Source organism: Rhinopithecus roxellana, chromosome 15, assembly GCF_007565055.1.
Source record: "Rhinopithecus roxellana isolate Shanxi Qingling chromosome 15, ASM756505v1, whole genome shotgun sequence".
NCBI classification, from domain to species: Eukaryota; Metazoa; Chordata; class Mammalia; order Primates; family Cercopithecidae; genus Rhinopithecus; species Rhinopithecus roxellana.
In genome coordinates, this window is record NC_044563.1 from 19,256,555 (window position 1) to 19,276,107 (window position 19,553).

General features: G+C 38.3%; 1 protein-coding gene across 1 annotated transcript; it reads right to left on the reverse strand.

The window, feature by feature from the left end:
* Nucleotides 1-4,615: 4,615 nt before the first annotated feature.
* Nucleotides 4,616-5,404, reverse strand: LOC104670782 (olfactory receptor 4A8-like). Its single transcript, XM_010374122.2, has one exon. The coding sequence runs from the start codon at nucleotides 5,402-5,404 to the stop codon at nucleotides 4,616-4,618; it is 789 nt and encodes a 262-aa protein (XP_010372424.1).
* Between the last annotated feature and the right edge of the window lie 14,149 nt (nucleotides 5,405-19,553).

The following is a 19,553-nucleotide window of genomic DNA, read 5'->3' on the forward strand; positions in this document are numbered from 1 at the left end:
GGGGATATCACCACTGACCCCACAGAAATACAAACTACCATCAGAGAATACTATAAACGCCTCTACGCAAATCAACTAGAAAATCTAGAAGAAATGGATAATTTCCTGGACACTTACACTCTCCCAAGGCTAAACCAGGAAGAAGTTGAATCCCTGAATAGACCAATAGCAGGCTCTGAAATTGAGGCAACAATTAATAGCCTACCCACCAAAAAAAGTCCAGGACCAGATGGATTCACAGCTGAATTCTACCAGAGGTACAAGGAGGAGCTGGTACCATTCCTTCTGAAACTATTCCAATCAATAGAAAAAGAGGGAATCCTCCCTAACTCATTTTATGAGGCCAACATCATCCTGATACCAAAGCCTGGCAGAGACACAACAAAAAAAGAGAATTTTAGACCAATATCCCTGATGAACATTGATGCAAAAATCCTCAATAAAATACTGGCAAACCGGATTCAGCAGCACATCAAAAAGCTTATCCACCATGATCAAGTGGGCTTCATCCCTGGGATGCAAGGCTGGTTCAACATTCGCAAATCAATAAACGTAATCCAGCATATAAACAGAACCAAAGACAAGAACCACATGATTGTCTCAATAGATGCAGAAAAGGCTTTTGACAAAATTCAACAGCCCTTCATGCTAAAAACGCTCAATAAATTCGGTATTGATGGAACGTATCTCAAAATAATAAGAGCTATTTATGACAAACCCACAGCTAATATCATACTGAATGGGCAAAAACTGGAAAAATTCCCTTTGAAAACTGGCACAAGACAGGGATGCCCTCTCTCACCACTCCTATTCAACATAGTGTTGGAAGTTCTGGCTAGGGCAATCAGGCAAGAGAAAGAAATCAAGGGTATCCAGTTAGGAAAAGAAGAAGTCAAATTGTCCCTGTTTGCAGATGACATGATTGTATATTTAGAAAACCCCATCGTCTCAGCCCAAAATCTCCTTAAGCTGATAAGCAACTTCAGCAAAGTCTCAGGATACAAAATTAATGTGCAAAAATCACAAGCATTCTTATACACCAGTAACAGACAAGCAGAGAGCCAAATCAGGAATGAACTTCCATTCACAATTGCTTCAAAGAGAATAAAATACCTAGGAATCCAGCTTACAAGGGATGTAAAGGACCTCTTCAAGGAGAACTACAAACCACTGCTCAGTGAAATCAAAGAGGACACAAACAAATGGAAGAACATACCATGCTCATGGATAGGAAGAATCAATATCGTGAAAATGGCCATACTCCCCAAGGTTATTTATAGATTCAATGCCATCCCCATCAAGCTACCAATGAGTTTCTTCACAGAATTGGAAAAAACTGCTTTAAAGTTCATATGGAACCAAAAAAGAGCCCGCATTGCCAAGACAATCCTAAGTCAAAAGGACAAAGCTGGAGGCGTCACGCTACCTGACTTCAAACTATACTACAGGGCTACAGTAACCAAAACAGCATGGTACTGGTACCAAAACAGAGCTATAGACCAATGGAACAGAACAGAGTCCTCAGAAATAATACCGCACATCTACAGCCATCTGATCTTTGACAAACCTGAGAGAAACAAGAAATGGGGAAAGGATTCCCTATTTAATAAATGGTGCTGGGAAAATTGGCTAGCCATAAGTAGAAAGCTGAAACTGGATCCTTTCCTTACCCCTTATACGAAGATTAATTCAAGATGGATTAGAGACTTAAATGTTAGACCTAATACCATAAAAACCCTAGAAGAAAATCTAGGTAGTACCATTCAGGACATAGGCATGGGCAAGGACTTCATGTCTAAAACACCAAAAGCAACGGCAGCAAAAGCAAAAATTGACAAATGGGATCTAATTAAACTAAAGAGCTTTTGCACAGCAAAAGAAACTACCATCAGAGTGAATAGGCAACCTACAGAATGGGAGAAAATTTTTGCAACCTACTCATCTGACAAAGGGCTAATATCCAGAATCTACAAAGAACTCAAACAAATATACGAGAAAAAAACAAACAACCCCATCAAAAAGTGGGGAAAGGATATGAACAGACATTTCTCAAAAGAAGATATTCATACAGCCAACAGACACATGAAAAAATGCTCATCGTCACTCGCCATCAGAGAAATGCAAATCAAAACCACAATGAGATACCATCTCACACCAGTTAGAATGGCAATCATTAAGAAGTCAGGAAACAACAGGTGTTGGAGAGGATGTGGAGAAATAGGAACACTTTTACACTGTTGGTGGGATTGTAAACTAGTTCAACCATTATGGAAAACAGTATGGCAATTCCTCAAGGATCTAGAACTAGATGTACCATATGACCCAGCCATCCCACTACTGGGTATATACCCAAAGGATTATAAATTATTCTACTATAAAGACACATGCACACGTATGTTTATTGCGGCACTATTCACAATAGCAAAGACTTGGAATCAACCCAAATGTCCATCTGTGACAGACTGGATTAAGAAAATGTGGCACATATACACCATGGAATACTATGCAGCCATAAAAAAGGATGAGTTTGCGTCCTTTGTAGGGACATGGATGCAGCTGGAAACCATCATTCTTAGCAAACTATCACAAGAAGAGAAAACCAAACACCGCATGTTCTCACTCATAGGTGGGAACTGAACAATGAGATCACTTGGACTCGGGAAGGGGAACATCACGCACTGGGGCCTATCATGGGGAGGGGGGAGGGGGGAGGAGGGAGGGATTGCATTGGGGAGTTATACATGATATAAATGATGAATTGATGGGTGCTGACGAGTTGATGGGTGCAGCACACCAACATGGCATAAGTATACATATGTAACAAACCTGCACGTTATGCACATGTACCCTAGAACTTAAAGTATAATAAAAAAAAAAAAAAAAAAAAAAAAAAAGTATCAGAGGAAAAAAATAATGAAAGTAAAAAAAAAAAAAAAAAAAAAAAAAAAAAAGAAACTGAAAGATACCATTACTAGACTTTCAATGTAAACTGTTAAATACTAAATGTAAACTGCTAACATTTTTCTAAAAAACAATAATTTATCATAGATTTCTAACAACAAGACATTTCCAAAAGATAAAAGTCCATAATAACAAAAAACTCTATAATATTAGATTTCACAGTCACAGTTTTATAAATCTATTTAAATGACAGTAGACTAGATACTTTCCTGAGCATATTTATCTACTAGTATGTCTGCTGGGATAATTTTTAGATTCATAAGTAAAAACTCATATTATGCTTCCAGAACATAACAGGCATTGGTTCCTTCACATTCTAACACACTTGACATGATCTGCAATTTTAAACTCTCTAATCAATATATGATTAATGTATACTTTTATTAATGTATATAAATTATAACATCCCATAAACTAAGATTATGATTATAAATCTATTGGTTTATTATACATGCAATATAAAACATGCTTTTCTTATTTGGCAAACAGAAAAGGAAAACAGGCCGGGCGCGGTGGCTCATGCCTGTAATCCCAGCACTTTGGGAGGCTGAGGCTGGGGGATCACAAGGTCAGGAGATCGAGACCATCCTGGCTAACACAGTGAAACCCCGTCTCTACTAAAAATACAAAAAATTAGCCAGGCGCGGTGGCAGGCGCCTGTGGTCCCAGCTACTTGGGAGGCTGAGGCAGGAGAATGGTGTGGGCCCGGAAGGCGGAGCTTGCAGTGAGCCGAGATCGCGCCACTGCACTCCAGCCTGGGCGACACAGCAAGACTCCGTCTCAAAAAAAAAAAACAACAAAAAACAAAAAACAAAAAAACAGAAAAGGAAAACAAATTAGGCTATATATTATAAAACCAAATATACATTGCACATTCTGAAAAATTTTCATGTTTTCTAGCTTTACTTTCCCAATTAGAATTCCTTCAACAAAATCATATGGTATTTAAGACGTTAGCTACATTTCAACATATCACAGGAATTTTCAATGAATATCTCTTGCCAGTGATTTCAAATACTCACATTTTGGTCCAGAAAAGCAATGCTTCTTTCAGTGAATGTTGCTGTCGATACCTCATGCATCTATGTGTGATCATAAAACACATGAATATGAATGGCTGATCCACGGATATAGAATTAGTTCCTAGTTGCTACAGTTTCCACAGTTCCACACAGGCTTCTCATTATCTCAGTCATTAGAGAAGTACGGCACTATCCAAAGCAAAAGATGAAAATGTAAAGATGCTTAAACATAATGTATAAATGTGGTTGAATACTCTCACCTGCTGGAAAATTTCTTCATAGAAAAACAAAGTTATTATCTTTCCCTGACTATGTAAAACTTGACCTAATTAGTGGAAATTAACCTCGACAAGCCCCTTATTATGTGGCACAACTAAACAAACATGTACCAACACTAAAATTTGTTACGTGAAAGTTTCCTCAATTATGGCAAAGCGACCATAAGTACTTTACTGTGACTGAGGACTTATGGTAACATTCATGTGCCCAGCTTTTACACTTTGTACCTAACAAGGAAAATGCTGAAATTTAACTTCATGGAAAAATCGGTGACAGAGCTTTCTCACAGTCAGAAGCCAAACTCTTCAGTCTTTTGGTCATTCAAATGTCATTCAAACAGCATACCCCTAAGTTCAGTTTGAGACAGGCCTAACATACACGAAAACACAGGGAACAAAAAAGAAGACAACCACGGTGACGTGTGAGCTGCAGGTAGACAGGGCTTTACGCCTCCCTTCCTGACTATAGGTTTTAAGGGAGTTTAGGATGACCCCGTAGGAGATTAGTAGAAGGGTGAAGATGACCATACAGATTGCTCCACCATTGAAAACCACAGTGAGGCCTATAAAGTAGGTGTCAGTGCACGCCAGTTCCAATAATGGGTACATGTCACAGAAAAAGTGGTCAATGACATTCGGGCCACAGAAAGGGAGACTGTACACAACAAGAATTTGAAACACAGAATGCAGAAAACCTCCAGTCATGGCCACCACCCACAGAAGGATGCAAACTTGTCTATTCATGATGGTCAAATAGTGCAGTGGCTTACAGATGGCCACACAGCGATCATAGGCCATGCCCACCAGAAGGAAGATCTCAGTACCACCAAACAAGTGGTCTATAAATAGCTGGCCCATGCAAGCTGGGAAGGAAATAGTCTTTTTGTCACAGAGTAAGTCTACAACCAATATGGGAGAAATGGTGGTGGAATACAGAGCATCTATTAATGACAGGCAGGCGAGGAAGAAATATATTGGGGAGCCCAAGGAGGGGCTGACAATAATAGTCACTGCAACGAGCAGGTTCCCCACCACTGTCACAATGTATGTGAGTAAAAACATGACGAATAATGTGTTTTGCACATCAGGATCCTGTGAAAAGCCAAGGAGGACAAATTCTGTAATATTGTTATTCTGTCTCATTTACTCTTCTTTCAGGCTTGTACCAGACAGAGGTGAGAGCTCAGGAGAACAGGATCTGTAATGAAATCGTGAACAGGAATATGATCACATCCATTGCACATCTTCATTGTTGAATCCTGAACAGTGATTTACACACAATAAACATTTAGTAAATCTCTACTGAGTTCCTCACCCAAAAAGCCCACCTTCCCTTGACAATTCTATTTCTCCTTAAGATTTCAGTTTCAGCCACAGGTAAAGGCTTCTACCTCTAAGTTTTAGTGAATACTCCCTACAGAAGTTTTGAAGTCCCAATAGCCATCCATACATTTTATGACTTCTTATTTAAAACATTTTTTCTTGGCACAGAAGTCAGCTATGATGAATAGGCGACAGGTTCTTGGTCTCAGGAAACTCACTTTCTGGTGGTGTTAATAAACTCTAAATAAATAATTTGACACAGATTTAGTCCTTTGTGTTTGTATTTGTGATATCTTTATGATATGATCTGTGTAACACCAAGGATGACATCTTCTGAAACATCTCACTCAGTACGCTGGCCTTCTACTGTGAGACTTCGTTTCTTCCCGCCTTGGAGGATGTTCAGTCATCATTCGTCTTTCATCAGACAGGATTCTGAACTGTATAAATTGCTGTGATATTATTAATTACATTGCTCCCTATAGCAATTACTTGGTCTAACTCTCTGTCTATCTTATAAGGAGCCAGGATTCTCTCCATTTTATCCTTGCCTATACCCCAGTTTTTCAACTCTTACATACAATATTCTAATTTTCAGCAATGAATTTGAACTCAAGTGAGCTAACTGATGACTATCACCAAAAACCAAATACGCCATGAGTATTTTTTCTGAATTCTTGGGTTGAGCATAGTGAGATAAGAGAACATAGATACTGTAGAAAGAGGTACAGAACAGTGGGACATGTGGGACATGGTTTTTTTTTTTTTTTTTTGAGGCGGAGTCTCGCTCTGTCGCCGGGACTGGAGTGCAGTGGCCGGATCTCAGCTCACTGCAAGCTCCGCCTCCCAGGTTTACACCATTCTCCTGCCTCAGCCTCCCGAGTAGCTGGGACTACAGGCGCCTGCCACCTCGCCCGGCTAGTTTTTGTATTTTTTAGTAGAGACGGGGTTTCACCGTGTTAGCCAGGATGGTCTTGATCTCCTGACCTCGTGATCCGCCCGTCTCGGCCTCCCAAAGTGCTGGGATTACAGGCTTGAGCCACCGCGCCCGGCCGGGACATGGTTTTATTCATAGCACTATTTAGATACTGAGAGTACTCAAAAAAAGAACCTTAGTTAGCAGATTTCAAAATGAAGCATACTCTAGGACAAATTCCAGCTTCAATGTAAGAAGGCATGGATTTGAGGCATTTTCTGAATACATTTACAAGTCTGTCTCAGTTTGCTCACTGGAAAACAATGGAATTAAATTTGAGAAATGCAGAATCCTTTCTAGTCAACTATCTACAGAAATATTTCTGTACCTCCCCTTTATGGTATTCTGCTGACCATTTTTTCATTTTTTATAAATTGATAATTAAATAAAAATTTCCAAGCTCATGACTCTTACATGAAAAATATTAGTCAGTGGAACATGGGGTTTCATGACTACAGTGAGTAGTGACTATAAGTTTCTTACGGAGTATGTACCTATCTAGGTAAGATCCAAGACATCCTTAGAGAGAAAGTGTAGCATGTGGTGAATAATGTGGACACTGGAGCCACACTACTTCAGCTACAACTTCAGCTTCGCTATTTATTACAAGATTTTTGGCCATTTATAATTTTTGGCCATTTACTAAAGCTCTCTGTCCCTTACTTTCATCAATTTTAGAATGGGGATCCCAGTCCTTACCTTGTAGAGTTGTTGTTTTATTAAAACAAAGTGCCTAGAATATTGGCTGGCACCTGGGAAGGGCTCAATAAATGATACCTATTATTAGTGATCCTGAATGACTCACCATGAACACAGGATCAGAACAAATCATGCAGATCTTTGTCAACTTGAAAAGATTTATAGACATAGTCCAGGGAAAAAAAAGGATAAGATACCTAAAATTCAGGAAAAGCTTTGGGGGGCACACAATAAAATTGTATGCCTTAGAAAATAATGACTTAATTATATGAGTAGGAATTTTACCTGTGATAGAATTTATCTTGATGAGAAACATCCAGAAGAATAGTGAAAAAGTTGGAAGCACCATCAGAGAGAGCTCAGGTATTGAAAAGAAGGCTAAACTCAGAAAACAGAGAAACTGTATTTAATAAATGAGTATTCACACACTATAAGAAAATTAATGAGATAATTAAGTGAGGCCAGTATTTTTAAAAATCTACTTCAGAAAGATCCCTTTTAGTGAGGAAATACTGAAAGTGTTACCTCCCGTGGGTTCCTGGGGTGACTCAGGAAGTTTTTTGGGATAGACATAACAAACACAGACAGGATCCTAGTTAAAAAAAGAAAAACTTCAAAAAAAATTTATTCCTCAAAGTCTCTAGGTCTGACAAACTTAAAATACAGAGAATAATGGGACAAGTAGAGATAAAAACCCAAACTTTCTTATTACTCACTGCTGTGGAAAACTGCAGAATTACTAAACCTCAAATGTCGACTGCATGATTCCATTTACAGAAATCTTGCAGTGGAAGAGGACATGTGCAGAGAGAGTTTGAGCTGTCTCTAGAAAACAGCTGTGATGAACACTCCACATGACTCATTCTTATTACCACTTCCAGCTAATTCTAGATTTCTGACTTCTAGCATTTTTGAAGCTATAGAGTGATAGAAACAAATCTGCTGAAAACACAAGTGAATAATGTAGTCCATAGCCAATTCTGGTATTTTTTCACACCTTACTTGCTGCGAGGTTTTGTGGCTTTTCCCCGTTTCATCATCAGAGCTAGATTTCAACAGGATAATTCTTTTGACAATTGAAATGTTTACTTGTAAAAAATAGGATACGTAAATTATCCTCTAGAGTATAAGTAATTAAGAATGGAATACTTTAGAAACTGAAAGATAGCATTACTAGGCTTTCAATGTAAACTGCCAAGTTAACATTTTTCTAGAAAAAAAAAAGATTTAACATAGTTTCCTAAGAATACAGCATTTTCAAAAGATAAAATGCCATAAAAACAAAAAAGAACTCAATAATAATATATTTCACAGTCACAGTTTTATGAATCTATTTAAACAACAATGGACTAGGTACCTTCCTGAGCATATATACTTACGAGTATGTTTGCTGGGATTATTTTTAGATTCATAAGTAAAAACCCATATTATGCTTCCACAACATAACAGGCATTGGTTCCTTCACACTAACACACTTGACATGATCTGCAGTTTTAAACTCTCTAATGAAATATATCTGAAAGTGATTGTATACATTCATTAATAAATCTTTTAAAATATAACATCCCATAAATGAACATTATAAATCAATTGGTTTATTGTACACGTAATATGGAACATGTGTTTCTTCCTATTCGGCAAAAAGGAAAAAAAAATAGGCTATATATTAAAACCAACTAAATTGCATATTCCAAAAAATTTTCATGTTTGCTAGCTTAACTTTCCCAATTATAATTCCTTCAACAAAATCATATGGTATTTAAGACATTAGCCACATTTCAACATATCACACGAATTTTCAATGAATATCTCTTGTCAATGGTTTCAAATACTCACATCATGGTCCAGAAAAGTAATGCTTCTTTCACTAAACGTTAATGTGGCTACCTCAGGCATGTATATGTGATACTAAAACACATGGATATGGATGTCTGATCCATGGATATAGAAATATTGCCTAGAGGCTACAGTTTCCACAGTTACACACAGGCTTCTCATTATCTTAGTCATTAGAGAAGTTTGGCACCATCCAAAGCAGATGACCAAAATATGAAGTTGCTGAAACAATGTAGAAAAGTAGTTAAATATTCTCACCTGCTGGAAAAATTCTTATAGAAAAACAAAGACACTATCTTTGCATAACTATGTAAAAATTGACTTAATTAGTGGAAATTAACCTGGACAAGCTCCTAATTTGTGACACAAGTAAAACAAAAATGTACGAACACTAAAATATGTGCCATGAAAGTTACCTCAATTATGGTAAAGTGGCCATAAGCACTTTACTGTAATTGAGGATATATGATAACATTCATCTGCCCAGCTATTATGCTTTGTACCTAACAAGGACAATGCTAACCAATGATAGAGCTTTCTTAGAGGCAGAATCCAAACTCTTCAGTCTTTCCAGTCATTCAAATATCATTCAAATAGCATACCCTTAAGTCCACATCTTTTCTAATTAAAAATGTCCCTATGTCTCCCCTACCTCATCCCAGTAAATTGAGAACTTTCACAAATTTTTATAAGAAATGGAGGATATGACAAGAAAACATCACACCTAGAGGACCTGATACCAACTGAAGACATACTCTGCCTTGGGCAGAAATTTAACTCTTCAGATATCTCTTGCATTATTCCATCAGGAAAATAATTATGTGTAGACACAATCTGTGACTTTTACATCATCAGTATTTTAAATAAAAGAGATAGTAAGGTTGTTATAGATTAGTTAATGTGAATCTTTGGAATAAATTCAAATGAAGTAATCTCTCTGAAAACTTTTATTCCCCTTAGAAAATCCCTAGAGGAAAAAGGCTTGTGTCTCATCAAGGAAGAGTAGCTAAATGCCAAGTAATGTGAAAAGCCTTTAATGTGAAAAGAAAAATTCTAAAGTAAATTGAATAATAAATTATGAGTGTCACATTATGAAATACTGAGGTAAGGCAAGGAATACTTCAGCCAGAATAAAGGGGGAAGCAGCCCCAAGTTCTCTTCCCTAAGCATTTTCCCAGCAAGGAGGGTCTTATCCTTCCTGTTAGAAAGCCCAACCCAAGAAGCCCTGAGCCTCAGAGGCACAGAGACCAAGAACAAAATTTGACATTCCGATTCTTTGAAAGGTAGGTAATCATAGTTCTGCAGTTTTAGGTTAACATACAGGCTTTTGATCAAGGCCTGAATCTATGTCAGATATAATCATAATGATCTGTAGCCCATTAAATTCAATCCTTTAATTTTATTCTAATGTCAATTCAGTAACTGTTTCTACAATAAAGAATTTTTTTTGGCAATAAGGGAGCAGTGCTTAAGAGTTTCCACTGCTATTTTCATTGCTTGGTTTACCATTGGCTTCACTGAACACCTTCATCTCAGCATACGTTTAGTTAAATATCAGATCTTCTGGGTCATAAGAGCCTTAGATAAGGAGTCCCATAAATACTTACATGAACCAGCTAAGGTCTTTATCATGTAACAGGCTCCACTAAAAGTTGTCATTTTCAACTTACCTAATAAATTGATTAAATTAATTCACCACAAATGTAATATCTGTCACTTCAAAAATTAGAAGAGCATGTCTATAATCACAATGCTCTCTTACTGGTAAGCGGTAAAAAATGCAAACATATCTTTAATTCTTAAGAACTATCAGATATGTTCAAAGATACTGTGGATTAAATTATGACTCCAAGACGGAGAAATAATATAAAAATAAGCCATAATTCTTTATGCCCCTTCTAGCTGAATTCAAATAACCACTAGTGCTTTCCACTTTTCTAAATGACACAAAAATGTTTGTTAGATCAGATAATGCCTACAACAGTCCAGAATCTGAATTAATTAGCTCCAATAATAAAAAACACATCAAAAATATCAACTAACATAGAAATTGCCAAAAATATCCCATAGTCAATAGTAATTCTCTGCAATCCATACCTATTACCAAATTAGAAAGTTAAATATAGATACAATGTATATTTCTTTTTAAAAGGAGAAATGCATATACATTAGTCCATTCTCACATTGCTATAAGGAAATACTCAAGATGGGGTAATTTATAAAGAAAAGAGGTTTAATTGAATTACAGTTCTGCATGGCTGGGGAGACCTCAAGGAATTTCCAATCATGCCTCTTCACAGGGTAGCAGGAGAGAGAATGAGTGCCAGCAGGGGAAATGCCAGACACTTATAAAAGCATCAGAACTCGGAGGGCGGAGCAAGATGGCCGAATAGGAACAGCTCCAGTCTCCAACTCCCAGTGCAAGCGACACAGAAGACCGGTGATTTCTGCATTTTCAACTGAGGTACTGGGGTCATCTCACTAGGGAGTGCCGGACAATCGGTGCTGGTCAGCTGCTGTAGCCCAACCAGTGAGATCTGAAGCAGGGCGAGGCATCACCTCACCTGGGAAGCGCAAGGGGGAAGGGAATCCCTTTTCCTAGCCAGGGGAACTGAGACACACAACACCTGGAAAATCAGGTGACTCCCACCCCAATACTGCACTTTAAGCAAATGGGCACACCCAAAGAATATATCCCACACCTGGCCAGGAGGGTCCCACGCCCACGGAGCCTCCCTCATTGCTAACACAGCAGTCTGCAATCTAACAGCAAGGCAGCAGCGAGGCTGGGGGAGGGGCGCCCGCCATTGCTGAGACTTAAGTAGGTAAACAAAGCCGCTGGGAAGCTCGAACTGGGTGGAGCTCACAGCAGCTCAAGGAAACCTGCCTGTCTCTATAGACTCCACCTCTGGGGACAGGGCACAGTTAACAACAACAACAACAAAAGCAGCAGGAACCTGTGCAGACGCAAAACGACTCTGTCTGACAGCTTTGAAGAGAGCAGTGGATCTTCCAACACGGAGGTTGAGATCTGAGAAGGGACAGACTGCCTGCTCAAGTGGGTCCCTGACCCCTGAGTAGCCTAACTGGGAGACATCCCCCACTAGGGGCAGTCTGACACCCCACACCTCACAGGGTGGAGTACACCCCTGAGAGGAAGCTTCCAAAGTAAGAATCAGACAGGTACACTCGCTGTTCAGCAATATTCTACCTTCTGCAACCTCTGCTGCTGATACCCAGGCAAACAGGGTCTGGAGTGGACCTCAAGCAATCTCCAACAGACCTACAGCTGAGGGTCCTGACTGTTAGAAGGAAAACTATCAAACAGGAAGGACACCTATACCAAAACCCCATCAGTACGTCACCATCACCAAAGACCAGAGGCAGATAAAACCACAAAGATGGGGAAAAAGCAGGGCAGAAAAGCTGGAAATTCAAAAAATAAGAGCGCATCTCCCCCTGCAAAGGAGCGCAGCTCATCGCCAGCAACGGATCGAAGCTGGTCAGAGAATGACTTTGACGAGATGAGAGAAGAAGGCTTCAGTCCATCAAACTTCTCAGAGCTAAAGGAGGAATTACGTACCCAGTGCAAAGAAACTAAAAATTTTGAAAAAAGAGTGGAAGAATTGACAGCTAGAATAATTAATGCAGAGAAGGTCATAAACGAAATGACAGAGATGAAAACCATGACACGAGAAATACGTGACAAATGCACAAGCTTCAGTAACCGACTCGATCAACTGGAAGAAAGAGTATCAGCGATTGAGTATCAAATGAATGAAATGAAGCGAGAAGAGAAACCAAAAGAAAAAAGAAGAAAAAGAAATGAACAAAGCCTGCAAGAAGTATGGGATTATGTAAAAAGACCAAATCTACGTCTGATTGGGGTGCCTGAAAGTGAGGGGGAAAATGGAACCAAGTTGGAAAACACTCTTCAGGATATCATCCAGGAGAACTTCCCCAACCTAGTAGGGCAGGCCAACATTCAAATTCAGGAAATACAGAGAACGCCACAAAGATACTCCTCGAGAAGAGCAACTCCAAGACACATAATTGCCAGATTCACCAAAGTTGAAATGAAGGAAAGAATCTTAAGGGCAGCCAGAGAGAAACGTCAGGTTACCCACAAAGGGAAGCCCATCAGACTAACAGCAGGTCTCTCAGCAGAAACTCTACAAGCCAGAAGAGAGTGGGGGCCAATATTCAACATTCTTAAAGAAAAGAATTTTAAACCTAGAATTTCATATCCAGCCAAACTAAGTTTCATCAGTGAAGGAGAAATAAAATCCTTTACAGATAAGCAAACGCTTAGAGATTTTGTCACTACCAGGCCTGCCTTACAAGAGACCCTGAAGGAAGCCCTAAACATGGAAAGGAACAACAAACATCAGCCATTGCAAAAACATGCCAAAATGTAAAGACCATCGAGGCTAGGAAGAAACTGCATCAACTAACGAGCAAAATAACCAGTTAATATCATAATGGCAGGATCAAGTTCACACATAACAATATTAACCTTAAATGTAAATGGACTAAATGCTCCAATTAAAAGACACAGACTGGCAAACTGGATAAAGAGTCAAGACCCATCAGTCTGCTGTATTCAGGAGACCCATCTCACATGCAGAGACATACATAGGCTCAAAATAAAGGGATGGAGGAAGATCTACCAAGCAAATGGAAACAAAAAAAACCAGGGGTTGCAATACTAGTCTCTGATAAAACAGACTTTAAACCATCAAAGATCAAAAGAGACAAAGAAGGCCATTACATAATGGTAAAGGGATCAATTCAACAGGAAAAGCTAACTATCCTAAATATATATGCACTCAATACAGGAGCATCCAGATTCATAAAGCAAGTCCTTAGAGAGTTACAAAGAGACTTAGACTCCCATACAATAATAATGGGAGACTTCAACACTCCACTGTCAACATGAGACAGATCAACAAGACAGAAAGTTAACAAGGATATCCAGGAATTGAACTCATCTCTGCACCAAGCAGACCTAATAGACATCTATAGAACTCTCCATCCCAAATCAACAGAATATACATTCTTCTCAGCACCACATCACACTTATTCCAAAATTGACCACATAATTGGAAGTAAAGCACTCCTCAGCAAATGTACAAGAACAGAAATTATAACAAACTGTCTCTCAGACCACAGTGCAATCAAACTAGAACTCAGGACTAAGAAACTCAATCAAAACCGCTCAACTACATGGAAACTGAACAACCTGCTCCTGAATGACTACTGGGTACATAATGAAATGAAGGCAGAAATAAAGATGTTCTTTGAAACCAATGAGAACAAAGATACAACATACCAGAATCTCTGGGACACATTTAAAGCAGTGTGTAGAGGGAAATTTATAGCACTAAATGCCCACAAGAGAAAGCAGGAAAGATCTAAAATTGACACTCTAACATCACAATTAAAAGAACTAGAGAGGCAAGAGCAAACACATTCAAAAGCTAGCAGAAGGCAAGAAATAACTAAGATCAGAGCAGAACTGAAGGAGATAGAGACACAAAAAACCCTCTAAAAAATCAATGAATCCAGGAGTTGGTTTTTTGAAAAGATCAACAACATTGACAGACCGCTAGCAAGACTAATAAAGAAGAAAAGAGAGAGGAATCAAATAGACGCAATAAAAAATGATAAAGGGGATATCACCACCGACCCCACAGAAATACAAACTACCACCAGAGAATACTATAAACACCTCTACGCAAATCAACTAGAAAATCTAGAAGAAATGGATAATTTCCTGGACACTTACACTCTTCCAAGACTAAACCAGGAAGAAGTTGAATCCCTGAATAGACCAATAGCAGGCTCTGAAATTGAGGCAATAATTAATAGCCTACCCACCAAAAAAAGTCCAGGACCAGATGGATTCACAGCTGAATTCTACCAGAGGTACAAGGAGGAGCTGGTACCATTCCTTCTGAAACTATTCCAATCAATAGAAAAAGAGGCAATCCTCCCTAACTCATTTTATGAGGCCAGCATCATCCTGATACCAAAGCCTGGCAGAGACACAACAAAAAAAGAGAATTTTAGACCAATATCCCTGATGAACATTGATGCAAAAATCCTCAATAAAATACTGGCAAATCGGATTCAGCAGCACATCAAAAAGCTTATCCACCATGATCAAGTGGGCTTCATCCCTGGGATGCAAGGCTGGTTTAACATTCACAAATCAATAAATGTAATCCAGCATATAAACAGAACCAAAGACAAGAACCACATGATTATCTCAATAGATGCAGAAAAGGCTTTTGACAAAATTCAACAGCCCTTCATGCTAAAAACGCTCAATAAATTCAGTATTGATGGAACGTACCTCAAAATAATAAGAGCTATTTATGACAAACCCACAGCTAATATCATACTGAATGGGCAAAAACTGGAAAAATTCCCTTTGAAAACTGGCACAAGACAGGGATGCCCTCTCTCACCACTCCTATTCAACATAGTGTTGGAAGTTCTGGCTAGGGCAATCAGGCAAGAGAAAGAAATCAAGGGTATTCAGTTAGAAAAAGAATAAGTCAAATTGTCCCTGTTTGCAGATGACATGATTGTATATTTAGAAAACCCCATTGTCTCAGCCCAAAATCTCCTTAAGCTGATAAGCAACTTCAGCAAAGTCTCAGGATACACAATTAATGTGCAAAAATCACAAGCATTCTTATACACCAGTAACAGACAAACAGACAGCCAAATCAGGAATGAAATTCCATTCACAATTGCTTCAAAGAGAATAAAATACCTAGGAATCCAACTTACAAGGGATGTAAAGGACCTCTTCAAGGAGAACTACAAACCACTGCTCAGTGAAATAAAAGAGGACACAAACAAATGGAAGAACATACCATGTTCATGGATAGGAAGAATCAATATCGTGAAAATGGCCATACTGCCCAAGGATATTTATAGATTCAATGCCATCCCCATCAAGCTACCAATGAGTTTCTTCACAGAATTGGAAAAAAACGGCTTTAAAGTTCATATGGAACCAAAAAAGAGCCCGCATTGCCAAGACAATCCGAAGTCAAAAGGACAAAGCTGGAGGCATCACGCTACCTGACTTCAAACTATACTACAAGGCTACAGTAACCAAAACAGCATGGTACTGGTACCAAAACAGAGCTATAGACCAATGGAACAGAACAGAGTCCTCAGAAATAATACCACACATCTACAGCCATCTGATCTTTGACAAACCTGAGAGAAACAAGAAATGGGGAAAGGATTCCCTATTTAATAAATGGTGCTGGGAAAATTGGCTAGCCATAAGTAGAAAGCTGAAACTGGATCCTTTCCTTACTCCTTATATGAAAATTAATTCAAGATGGATTAGAGACTTAAATGTTAGACCTAATACCATAAAAACCCTAGAAGAAAACCTAGGTAATACCATTCAGGACATAGGCATGGGCAAGGACTTCATGTCTAAAACACCAAAAGCAATGGCAGCAAAAGCCAAAATTGACAAATGGGATCTAATTAAACTAAAGAGCTTCTGCACAGCAAAAGAAACTACCATCAGAGTGAACAGGCAACCTACAGAATGGGAGAAAATTTTTGCAATCTACTCATCTGACAAACGGCTAATATCCAGAATCTACAAAGAACTCAAACAAATATACAAGAAAAAAACAAACAACCCCATCAAAAAGTGGGCAAAGGATATGAACAGACATTTCTCAAAAGAAGACATTCATACAGCCAACAGACACATGAAAAAATGCTCATCATCACTGGCCATCAGAGAGATGCAAATCAAAACCACAATGAGATACCATCTCACATCAGTTAGAATGGCAATCATTAAAAAGTCAGGAAACAACAGGTGCTGGAGAGGATGTGGAGAAATAGGAACACTTTTACACTGTTGGTGGGATTGTAAACTTGTTCAAACATTATGGAAAACAGTATGGCAATTCCTCAAGGATCTAGAACTAGATGTACCATATGACCCAGCCATCCCACTACTGGGTATATACCCAAAAGATTATAAATTATGCTGCTATAAAGACACATGCACACGTATGTTTATTGCGGCACTATTCCCAATAGCAAAGACTTGGAATCAACCCAAATGTCCATCTGTGACAGACTGGATTAAGAAAATGTGGCACATATACACCATGGAATACTATGCAGCCATAAAATAGGATGAGTTTACGTCCTTTGTATGGACATGGATGCAGCTGGAAACCATCATTCTTAGCAAACTATCACAAGAAGAGAAAACCAAACACTGCATGTTCTCACTCATAGGTGGGAACTGAACAATGAGATCACTTGGACTCGGGAAGGGGAACATCACACACCGGGGCATATCATGGGAAGGGGGGAGGGGGGAGGGATTGCATTGGGAGTTATACCTGATATAAATGATGAATTGATGGGTGCTGACGAGATGATGGGTGCAGCACACCAACATGGCACAAGTATACATATGTAACAAACCTGCACGTTATGCACATGTACCCTAGAACTTAAAGTATAATAAAAAAAAAAAAAAAAAAAAAAAAGCATCGGAACTCCTAAGAACTCACTCCAGATCATCAGAGCAGCATGGGGGAAACTTCCCGCATGATTCAATTACCTCCTACCTGGTCCCTCCCAGAACACATGGGGATTATGACGATCACAATTCAAAATGAGATTTAGGTGGGGACATAGCCAAACCAATCCGCATGTTATGTAGTCCTAGCTACTTTTTTTTTTTTTTTTTGGTCCTAGCTACTTTTAAGACTGAGGTGGGAGAATCCCTTGAGCCCAGGAGTTTGAGTCCAGCTTGGTCAAAATAGCAAGACCTTGTCTCAAAAAGAGAAAGAAAGCTAGAGAGCAGAACCTCGCATTTGGAGTCTCTTTTCTCTAAAACTATGAAATAATTCTAAAAGCCATAAATGATAGCCTGTAAAGCTGTGTGAAACTTTCTGTAGATGCTTTACCCTAAGGGATGACATGTAAAATTGAAGGTCTACTAAAGAAAAAAGTCCTTTGTAAACAACAAGGCCTTCATTTGAGACCACAAGGGGATTTACTATTGGAGTAGGAATGCACAGACATTAGGGCAGTCCTCAGAGGAACTGAAGTCCAGCTTGCAACATCTAATTTCTTGATTGAATTAAGACTATCTGGGATTATTTTACTTCTCCAATTCCAACTCTCAAACATAGGAAATTTCCTGTTAGGAAATATAGGAAACATAGGAAATTCCCTGTTAAAAAAAAAAAAAATCCAAAAAAATCTTGAATTGCCTTTTTTAACATTCCATATGCAAAATTGGAAATCAAAAAAAGTAAAGTATAGAAGACATGGCCTGATTGAGGGGAAGTGCAATAAAAACAAACATAGATAATCTAAATAATGAAAAATAAGCATTTTTAGATCAACTTAGTATGTACAAATATTAAAACACAAGAGGGTTAATAAAATGAACAAAATAAATTGAAAACTAAAATACATAATGACAAATCAAAAACATAATAATTAAATTTAACAGCAAATTAGAGACAAAAAATTAGAGAATTAGTAAATTGCAAGAAATACTAGGAGAAAATATGCAGACCAAATCAGAGAACAAAAAAAAGCAAATAAAGAAAATAGTATAAAAGAGATACAGAGGACACAGTGCAAAACTCTGCCATACTTGTAATTTAATTACAATTCTAGAAAAAGAAGAGAAAAAGAAACAGGTAGGCAAAATATTTGAAGAACTATAGCTGAAAATTCTCTAAAACTACTGAAAGATATTAAGCTATGAATTTATAAGGTGTTAAAAGTTTCATGAAAATGAATTTTTAAAAGAATAATTTGTTTAAAAAGGATAAACGGAAAAGGACAGCAGAATACAAGCAAAATACAGACAAAAATTTTAAGAACATACTGCATTCAAGAAAATAATAATAAGGTCAAGTGTGGTGTCTCATGCCTGTAATCCCAATATATTGGGAGTCCTAGGCAGCTGTGTCACTTGAGGTCAGGAGTTTGAGACCAGCGTGGCCAACATGGAGAAATCCCATCTCTACTAAAAATACAAAATTAAACAAGTGTGGTGGCTGGCGCCTACAATCCCAGTTACTTGGGAGGCTGATGCATGAGAATTGCTTAAACCTGGAGGCGGAGGTTGCAATGAGCCGAGATGGCACCACTGCATTCCAGCCTGGACAACAGATTCGAGACCCTGTCTCAAAGAAAAAAAAGAAAGAAAGAAAACAAAATAATATGATTAACAGACAATTTCTTGAAAGAAGCAGTGAAAACTAGAAGACTAAGGAAATACACCTTCACAGTGCTAAATGAATGTTAATGTCAACACAGAATCCATTCAAAATCTCACAGATATGAATGTAAAATGCACAGCTTTCTGATTTAAAAAAGTACTTCGAGATTCTAAAACCAGCCAAAAGCTATGAATAAGAGCTCTAA

Coding starts and splice junctions, on each gene's coding strand:
- LOC104670782 (XM_010374122.2), bottom strand. CDS start 5,404: ATGAGACAGAATAACAATATTACAGAATTTGTCCTCCTTGGCTTTTCA.